General features: G+C 53.5%; 1 protein-coding gene across 1 annotated transcript; it reads right to left on the reverse strand.

The window, feature by feature from the left end:
- Nucleotides 1-1,789: 1,789 nt before the first annotated feature.
- On the reverse strand, nt 1,790-9,541 carry LOC120951065 (uncharacterized). Its single transcript, XM_040369578.2, has 2 exons — nt 5,637-9,541; nt 1,790-4,904 (listed from the first exon to the last, which is right to left on the reverse strand). The coding sequence occupies exons 1-2, from the start codon at nt 8,592-8,594 to the stop codon at nt 3,810-3,812; spliced, it is 4,053 nt and encodes a 1,350-aa protein (XP_040225512.2). The 5' UTR covers nt 8,595-9,541; the 3' UTR covers nt 1,790-3,809.
- Between the last annotated feature and the right edge of the window lie 640 nt (nt 9,542-10,181).

Genomic DNA, 10,181 nt, shown 5'->3' on the forward strand with positions numbered 1-10,181 from the left:
CGCGAAGCAGCAAGAATTGGAATGAGAATCAATGCGACGAAGGCGAAGTACCTGCTTGCCGGAGGCAAGGTCTTGGAGGTGGTCTTGGACCACCTAAGTGGAGGATGCAAACGCTCTGGGCGTGTTAGAGCGACACATACACCGGACCATCTTTGGCAGTGTGTTCGAGCATGGAGCGTAGAGGAGAAGGATGAACCACGAGCTTGTTGAGCTGTACGGTGAACCGAGCATTCACCCGATGCTTAAGACTGGCAGGATACGATGGCTGGGGCATGTCATGAGGATGCCTGGCTTATGCCCCACCAAGAAGGTGTTCGACAGCGATCCACAGTTCGGCATAAGACGCAGGGGAGCACAGCGAGCTTCGGTGCAGTGAGATCTGTTGGAGATCGGGTGATCTAGTAGTGATGGGTAATCCGGAACAGAGTCATGGATCAACTCCGACTCTGGATTATAACCGGATTTGACTCCGTATCAGTCCGGATTAGTCCGGAAGAGTCCGGATGGGTCTGAATGATGCTGAGCGAGTCCGGTAGAGTCCGGGCGAGTAGTTTAGGTTGATGTTGCAATTGCTAATTCCCAAAATGAATGTCCAATGTCATCTAGACAATTCTTGATGAGTTCATTGACTTTAAAGTAAGGCATCGAATATGTACGATGCAGTATAATGATTTTCTTTCTGTTTTAAATATTTCTTTCTTGCAGTAATGTTTTCCTCCTCCGCCAAATTAAAACATCACTTTTCCTTGTACTTCCCCGTATGCCTAAAACTGTTTTTGCACCGCCAACCGAAACTACTTCCCCAGGCTCGGCCAGACCCATCAGGACAGATCGGGACTCATCCGAACTGATCCAGACTGATCCAGACTGATCCGGATTGATTCGAAGTCGATGAGTCCGAAGTTTTCGAGCATCCTGGATAATGATCGTTGACCGGGCCATTGCACATCGATGTATCGTGAGCAAACCAACAGGAAAAAGAGAGAGAGAGAAGTGCTTACTTTTACAGATTTTTATTATATACGCATATTACAACAGTACAAAAAGCGAAAGTTTATACATTGATACAAAAATAAAATTTCTTCACACCGTTGTTTTGCTTACCATGTCTGTCGTTTCGGTTTGTTAGTTACATCTATTTGGGAGGGGTTGTTTTTTTTTCTTGTAATTTTTGTTTTGTTTTGTTTCCTTTCGCAGTTTGGATGAGAAAAAGGCTGCCCTCGCGCGCGTGGCTGCCCATACATCTAATACATTACACATTACTAAATTCAACCCCACGGCAACATCCTCGTCGAGACACTGCCCTTCTCACATCACATTTGGGTATGCTCTTTCACGACCCCCTTTTTGTTTTTGCTGTAGTAGCTGTGTTGCTGTTGCTATTATTTTAATTATTATTATGTTCAATTTTAAATCATTTTCTTCTTCTTCTTCAAGCTTTAAATGCAATTTGTGCAAAAATAGCGGGAACCTCTGTACCCGGGATTCGTTCCGGCGCAGTTTTGTGATGTGTGTGTGTTTCATTTGTTGAAATGACGGGGATAGGTGTGGGGTGGTGGGGGGGGGGGGGGGGAATAGTGACGAGCGATGCGCGCACTTTAACGTGCGACTTTGCTTTGCTCCAAAAATCAAATCACACACATTCGCATTAATCTAAACTGCGCTCGTACGGGTATAATACCATATAAATTAATTTTCGCACAGGTTTTTGTTCCTTTTTTGTTGTTGTTGTTGTTTTTTGCAGAACATTCTTTCGCTCGCTCTCTCTCTCTCTCTCTCTCTCTCTCTCTCTCTCTCTCTCTCTCTCTCTCTCTCTCTCTCTCTCTCTCTCTCTCTCTCTCTCTCTCTCTCTCTCTCTCTCTCTCGCTATCCTCAATTAAGTAATGTCCTCGGGTCAAACTTTAGCCGTTAAAAAAAGACTCCCTACAATTTACAATTACATCCCAAGTTATTGGCCCATCGGGCTTGGAATCGATTAATTTATGTTTGTGTTTATCGCTTTGCAACATTTTTGTTTTGTTTTTTTAATTATTCTACCAAACATTCCTTTGCTTGCATTTGTCGCTAGTGTTGTGTTTCTTTTTTTTTCCATTTTTTGTTTCACTCTCCTTCACAGCACGACCTATATCTACTACGAGGGGCAACGATGCTCGACTTCCAGCAAACAGCAACATTCGACAGAGTGTGTGTGTGTTTTTTTTTTTGAATACAAAAAAAAACAATATATTGGAATTGGTTAGTTAGGCTCGGTTAGCGCGCACAAACATTCAAAAGACAAATTGCCTTCGCTCTACAAACTAAACATTCACATGACAAAAAAAAAACAGGCCTACTACTACCTATGAGACAGTCAAGTGGGGTTTAGGCGGGTGTAACCGATGCCATCGCTTACTTCGCAACACTTTGAACAAACGCCGTAAATCAGCACAAAAGGAGAGCAATCGGGAAGTAAGGGGGGGGGGGGGGGGATAGGCGGAAGATTACTTCTGCTTCCTGTGGGTGGGATGGTTGTTGGATGGCAAACAAACAAAAAATTATAAAACACAAGAGGAGCATAAGCACGAATTGTTCAAGTACTTCCTAACGTCTAATGTCACAACGATGATACCACACGTACATAGAGACACACACACACACGTACAGAAACACGCACCGGTAGAGGATCGCTCTGGAAGGTATCCACTTAGCCCTCCCTTCCCGCTCCTCCATTGACTACATGCGCCAATAAGTGTTTTTTTCCAATAAGAACCAATAAGAGAGATTTCCATTTTGGGTAGCAAAAGGTTGGCGTTGGGGGAATATTTGCGACAGCTAAGACACACTCAGACTTCACTACATGCCCGTCATGGGAACAAGCCCCGTATCCCCTTCCCCTCCTTCTCCACAAGCATATGCATGCATTGCTTTAAAATAAAATAATAAAAAAAAAACGTTACCCAAACCAAATCACACGTGTTCGTGGGGCTCGTAGGGACAACTCCTCCATTCAACGCCAAACTTAATTCAATTTAGTGGCCGGACCAACACTCAGATCAATGTCCGTTTGTGTGCATGCGTGTGTGTGTGTTTTGGTAAATTTTGTCCTAATTTAAGTTACTTGTTTTTTTTTTTAAACATAATTTATGTATAATAAAACGAAAACAATAATTTACTTCTTTAGCGGCTAAGCAGTTACTGGGGGCACGAAAAATTAATCAAAAATAAAGGGACCGAAAAAAAGGACCGCTGTTGCTTCCCCCGCTGACTATGCACTTTTTGCTGGGGGGGGGGGGGGGGGGGGAGAAGCGTCGTTTCTGCTATTTCAAATACAAGATATAAGGTTGTATAAAAAATAAAAATAAAAATACACACATTCATTAAAAGCAACGCGAAAATCAAGCGTGAGTACAAATGTTTAACATTTCTACTAGGACTAGGTTTGTAAAGGTTTAACAGTTCAAGCAAAACCATTACAGGAAGCATAGGAAGCACAAAACGGGGGCGATCAAGATGCATCGTAAACGGACAAGCATCAAATCAAGAGAGAGAAGGAAAAAGAGAAAGAGTCTAACAGCCTACAAAAAAAGGTCCCTTTTCCCTAGGGAGAGGGGAGGTAGTGTGTACGAAAAAGATAAAAAAAACAGCCCTGAGCCGGGTTTGCAAAAATTCCCACCCCTACCGGTGTGGTTACGTGTGTGTAAAGCGACAATCGAAATGGTTCGAAATATAAAAAAAAAACAAAAGTCCATCCAAAAGCAAACACTTTTTGCGCCTGAAGCAGCGCGCCTCACCACCATCACCATCATCATCATCATCCACCGGTGTGGTGATCAGTCGATCGAGATGAGGTTGGCCGCGTTCAGGTCGAGATCGTCGCACAGGTCGATCACACCGACACCCTCCGGGTCGAGCATGTGGCCGATGGTGACGAAGCTGTTCATGTCGTACCCGGACAGGCTGGAGAGCTCGGGGGCAGTTGAGCTGCCGGTAGCGCTGCCGCCGCCGCCGACGCCACCGCCGCCACCGACCGGTGAGCTGGTGCCGGTGGAGGCGACGCTGCCCCCGCCGCCGAACAGATTGCTCGGCAGCGACGGCGACCAGACGCCGGTCGGCGTGGAGAAGGAGGCACCGCCGGCGGGCGGCATCGCGACCACCGGCATCATCGCGACCGAGCTCTGGCTGAGCAGGGCGTCCGGTTTGCCGCCCGCGTACGTACCGCCCCCGCCGAACGAGGTGGCGGGCGGCGGGTGGCCGCCGAGCGTGCCGGACGTGACGGTGCTGGTGCGGGACGGGCCCGGCTTGCTGAGGCGCACGGTCGCCGCCGAGCTTGGCAAATACTGCGACCCGTACGCGGACGAGGTGGTGGGGGCGGCACCGCCGGACGTGACGTTTGTGGGCAGGTAGCTGATGGTGGTGGTGGTGGTGCCACTGCCGCTAGCGAAGCTGCCGCCCCCACTGACGAACGGGCGGATCGTAATCGTGCTTCCTCCACCTCCACTGCTGCTGCTGCTGCTGCTGCTCGGTTGTACGGTGGGCGGGTTTTTGCTGGTGGGCAGGAGGCCGACCACCCCGACGCCCCCGCCATTGGTGCGAGTGCGGCCGCCGCCCGCACCAGTCTTCACGACGGAGGGGGCGGGCGGCGCCTTGGCCGTGGTTTGCAGTATCTGGTGGTGCTGGCCCGCACTGATCACCTTCACCTTGGTGGTGCCGGTCGCGACGGCCGTCGCCGAGCTGCCGGGGGTCGCCGCCGATGCCGCCTTGAGCGCGCTGATGCTGTACGTGACGGGCGTTATCGTCGGGCCGAGCGTGAGCGTGGAGGAGGCGGTAGTGCCAGCCGACAGCGTATCCACGGTGGCGGTCGCGGTCGCCGTTGTCGCGGGCGCATTGTACTGCTCAAACAGCAGCTCCGACAGCGATCGACGGATCTAGGGAGGGAAAGGGAGGGAGGAAAGTGATTAGTATTAGTGATGGGAGCTATCGGACCTATCCGAATCCGATTCCGTGTTCGGAATCGATTCCGATGTTGGTACCGATTTCGTTTTCGGAGCCGATTCCAATTCCGAATTCAATTCTGGAGTCGACTCCAGAGCCGATTCCAATGCCGATTTCGGAGCCGATTCCGATTCCGGAGTCGATTCCAGAGTCGATTCCGATGCCGATTTCAGAGCCAGTCCTGGAGCCGAATCCGATGCTGAAATAGGTTTCGATTCCGGAGCCAATTCTGGAATCGACTCCCAATCCGGAATCGATTCCAGCATCGCAATAGGCTCCAGAATCGGAATCAGAATTGACTCCAGAATTGGAATTAGCTCCGGAGTGAGAATCAGTTCTTGCTTTGAAAAAAGAAGTTTCAGAAGCGAAATCAGTCAGGGAAGCTCCATGAGAATGGATCGTTTACAGGAAAATTTGGATTCTTTGCAGCTAACAATACGTAGTATTTAGTGTTGAGTAAATCTGATTCAGATTCGTGAATCTGAGCGAATGTTTGAAATGATGCAGTGAATCTGAATCTCGGTTGGCAAAGATTCAAATATCTCAAAAGATTAAAGAAATCTCTGGGGATTCATGGATCTCAAGGACCTCAAATATCTCCAATGATTCATAGAGCTTGAGCTTCTTATTCTTCTTCTTCTTGGCTTAACAACCTTGCAAATTACCTTTAACCCGTCCGCTCGGTGCGGATTGCGGCAGCCACGGCACTTGCAGTCCACGCAGGACTTGGAGTCGACGTAGCACGGGCAGCGCTGGCCGCAGCAGGTCAGCTTGCCGGGCGTCGGGGTAGCATTGCCACACCGGCAGCCCTTTCGCTTCAGTGCTTGCTGCTGCTGCTGCTGCTGTGATCCCTGGCCCGATGATTGTGCCGACGGTTGTGTCTGTTGTGTCGCCGTTTGTTGTTGCTGCTGCTGCTGCTGCTGCTGCTGGATGATGAGCGAGCGGAAGTTTTGCTGTTGCTGCGGCGCCAACGAAACGACGGTTTGATTCTGCTGCAGCTGATACTGCTGCTGCTGCTGCACCATCTGCACTTGTAGCGGGGAGGAGGACGTTTGCTGCTTCGCCAACACCGTCCCGTGCTGCTGCTGCTGCTGCTGCTGGTTCTGTAGTGGCAGCTGTATCGTGCGGGCTTGCGATGGCCGGAACTGTAGCACGATCGGATTGTTCGGCGCGGCCGTCTGCTTCTGTGCCATTGCCATGCGCGGCTGCTCGAATTCGGTCGCCGCCGCCGCCTTGGCAGGAATGAGGGAGGAGCGTGCCGCACCACCCAGCGGACTCATCGTGGCAAGCTTCGTCGTTGTCGTCGTCTGCTGCTGCTGCTGCTGCGCACCACCGTGCACCGATTTGGCCGCCGTAGCCGCCGCCGACACCGTGTCCGGCTTGCGCTTGATCGTAAACTTGTTGCCACTTTCCGCGTACAGCACCGAGTACATGGTCGAGCCGCTCGACACGGTTTTGATGGTGGGCGCCGCCTCGAACTTGATCTCCTGCGGCGTGGTAATGTTCACGATGCGCGGCGTCGTCGGCACACAGCTGTTCTTCACCACGTGCTGCGGGACGAGCGGGCTGGCGCTGGTGGTGCCGGTCCGGCCCGCAAGCGATTCCGCGTGTATGATGGTGGGACCGATCCGCGCCGGCAGCACGTTGCGTATGATGCTGCTGGTGTTGAGCGGTTTGGCCGCGCTACCGCCGACCCCGGGCGGGAATACTGCCATCCGGGTTTGCTGCTGCTGCTGCTGGCCGACCAACTTGCCGGCTGCAACCGATGGCGACGGTGGCAGCCGCTGATGGGGCAGCAGCGCCTGCAGTCGCTGCCGCTCCTGCGCAATCTGCTGCTGGCGCTGCTGCGCAAGCTCCAGCTGCTTCTGGAAGCTGTCCTGCGCATGCTCGAGCAGCACCTGGGGCGCACTGCTGCCCTGCTCCGCCGTTAAGTACTCGGCCGGCGGGTCCGCCGGCAGCTGCTTGCGCACCACCGGCACCTTCTGCACCGCCAGCGACGCGGGAAAAGCAATCTGCTGCTGCTGCTGCTTGCCTTGCTGCTGCTGCTGATGCTGCTGCTTTTGCTGTAGCTGAAACATTGGCTGCTGCAGCTGGATCGCTTGGTCGACCGAGGAAGACGAGGACGAGGACGATTCGTGCGGCTTGCCCCCGGTTGCAGCACCGTTGCCGGCGGGTGTTTTCTGCACCCGGCCGGCCGCACTGATCGCCTTCTGGGCCGCCAGCAGTGCCGCGCTCGGCGGGGCAGGTTTGGTGGTAGCTTTCGGCAGCAGGCGCACCAGCTGCTTCTGTGCCCCGGGCGGCTGGTGCAGCAATTGCTGCGGGGGCTGCTGGGACGGCACGACCAGCAGCTGGGCCGCCGCCTGCTGTCCCTGCTTCGCCTGCTGCTTGAGCTGTTTCGGGGGCTGCTGTTGTTTTGCCGCTCCCTGCTGCTGCTGCTGCTGCTGCTGGATGGTTTGCTTGATGTGCTGCCGTGGGGTCAAACAGTGGTAGTGCACGAGCTGGGCTTGCGGCTGGACCGGTAGTTTGCGCTGCTGCACCGGTGACGGCCTTTGCTGTAGCGCTACCTGTTGCACGGCCGCTCGCTGTTGCTCCCCTGTTGGTCTGTCCACCACTACCGGTCCCTGTCTCGGCGGCTGCCGCTGTACTTGTGCGCCCGGTTGCAGCGGTTGCTGCTGCTTTTGCTTCCGCTGTTGTTGCTGTTGCTGCTGCTGCTGCTGCTGCTGCTTTACGGTTCGCTGTTCCGATGGCTGCCGCTGCTGGGCTGGCGGTTCCGGCTTTTGCCGCTGCTTCGACTGCGCCCGCTTCTTCCGTGGCGGTTGCTCCTCCCCGTCCGCTTGCTGCTGCTTTGTCGTGCGCGCTTTCGCTTTCCGCCCCTCCTTCCGCTTTCCCTGCTCGTTCGCTGGCGGTGGTGGTGGTGGAGGTGCAACGGGCTGCTGCGACGTTCCCGACTTTTTGCCGGCCACTTCTTTCTTGCCCTTTCCCGGCGGCCCTTTCGAGCAGCAGGGCGGCGGTGCGGCGGGGACCGGTGGCTTCGGTTCGGCGGCGGCGGGCTGCTGCTGGACGGTCACGACCGGCGGCGGAAAGACGCACGGCAGTATCGAGTAGGCCGACTTGGACAGGCCGGAATTGCACTTGAAGTCGTCGACGAAGGCGGCCCCCTCCTCGATCAGCTCCATCAGGCTGTTGGGGGAGGTGGTGGCGGTGTTGTGGGGGGAGGCAGCACTGCTCGGTCCGGGCCCGCCGCCCTCCCGCGGCTGGCCCGCCCCGCCCGCACACTTACAGATGTCGGCGTACACCGGCCGCGTGCGAATGAACGTGCAGATGCTCTTGTAGCACTGCAGCAGCAGCCGGAGCTGCGTGTTTTCCCGGTACTGCAGTAGCCCCTTGCAGAAGCGGCAGGCCGGTTTCAGCTTCTTGTGCTTGCCGACGCACACCCGGCAGATGTGGTGCTGGCAGTCGCCGGTCACCGGGCTGTGCGGCTCGACCAGCAGCTTGCAGCAGACCGCACAGCTGAGGCTCTTGCGCAGGTACGGCAGCAGCCGGTTCAGGTCCTGCAGCCCCGCGACGATGTCCCCCTGGAACACCAGCCGGGACGTGGTGATGTACAGCGAGGTCGGATTCATCGTGCGGCCGCCGGTGGCACACCGAGCGACGACGCATCGACCAGGCTCGGGCGCGCTCAGCTATCAAAACAAAGCACCCCCTACCCGCCCCTCCGCTGTCACACTCTCCTGCACAATGGTCGCTGCTGGTGCTTGTGTTGCTGGTGCTGCTGCTGCTGCTGCGGTGGAATGGGGACCAGGAAGCGCCGCGCTTGGCGATGGATGCTGTGTGTTGGTGCTTTTCTTTTTGGTTGTTGTTTCTGCCACACACAAACGAAGAGAAGAAAAAACAGTCACAGTCGAGCGAGGGAGCAGGGTCCCAGGCGGGGGGAGGCAAGTGCCTCTCGGCTCGTACGCCGCACAGCACAAAGGGATTTGATCGTGGCGGGTGGGAGTACCGGGCCGCGTTCCGGTGACACAGGTGCGGGGCCGGAGCGTTTGCCGCTGGGGCGATGGAAAATTCCGATTTCCGGAGGAACTAGCGCGCGCCCGCGCGCACACACAAAAACACACACAGACACACAGACACACAAAACGTTCCGTATCGAAATCCGAAGCGTAACCAAAACTCTCTCTCTCTCCTCGGTTTGACAGCCCAGCTTGGCCGTCTCGCTGTGGCCTCCGCGCGGAACCGTGTGCTTGGCGTGTGTTGTGTGTGAATGGCGCAGTTGTGTCTGTACGTGCACAACAGGAATGCACGCTGCTCGAAAGCAGGGCCGCGGACCGCTCGATCTCGAGCAGATTCGACCAGTGTGCACGACGCGTACGGGAAGGGCCGTTGGGCTTTATAAATAAAACAAAATACTTGTTAACACTTTTACACATTTTCCATCGTGTTTTTCGTTGTTGCGCAGTATTGTTCAGGGGAAGGAGGTACGAAACAATTGCAATTAAATAGCAAAAAGCAAGTGTTTTGTGTTTGTAGCGCGGTCAAAGTAAGGCCTCAGCCCACTACGTTATGCTAGCGTTACGCGTAACACTGCTTCTAGACGACCCCAAAAATCTTTTCGCGACAATTTTTGACGACACTTTCTATCTGTCAAACCGTCCTTGTTTTAGCACGAATGTATGGCTTACTTTGATCGTAATGTCGCGAAACGCGAGCGTTGCCTTTCTGTGAAAATTTCACAAACCCGCGACAATCACGGTTACCTCTGATTTTGTTCTAAAACTGAGATGTTGTTTTAGAACAAAGAGCTCGCAGAAAATTTGTCGCGGTACAAAAGTTGGTCGTTTAGAAGCAGTGTAACGCTTGCTTATCTCAAACCCAAGCAGCATTTTTTGAACGCCTGTGTTAACCGTCGTGGATGAGCTAATACAGGTGTCCCCCGAGATACGACTGTATTTGGGACCGAAAAAATGTCCCAAAGCAAGGCGTAAGTCGAAATAGTCGTATGTCGAATATATGTGATTATAAAGTTTATAACCGAAATTGAAGAGTCGGAATCTATGAAATCGTGTATTTTATTTAAAATAATGTTCGATAATGTATGTATTTTCACCAAAAGCGATATAGAAATTCAAGACCGGAGAGTTGTGGAATCTATGGAAATGTGTTTGTAATGGTTATAAGCACAGAAATTCAAAAAATATACCAATTTCGTCTCA

Source organism: Anopheles coluzzii, chromosome X (assembly GCF_943734685.1).
Source record: "Anopheles coluzzii chromosome X, AcolN3, whole genome shotgun sequence".
NCBI lineage: Eukaryota > Metazoa > Arthropoda > Insecta > Diptera > Culicidae > Anopheles > Anopheles coluzzii.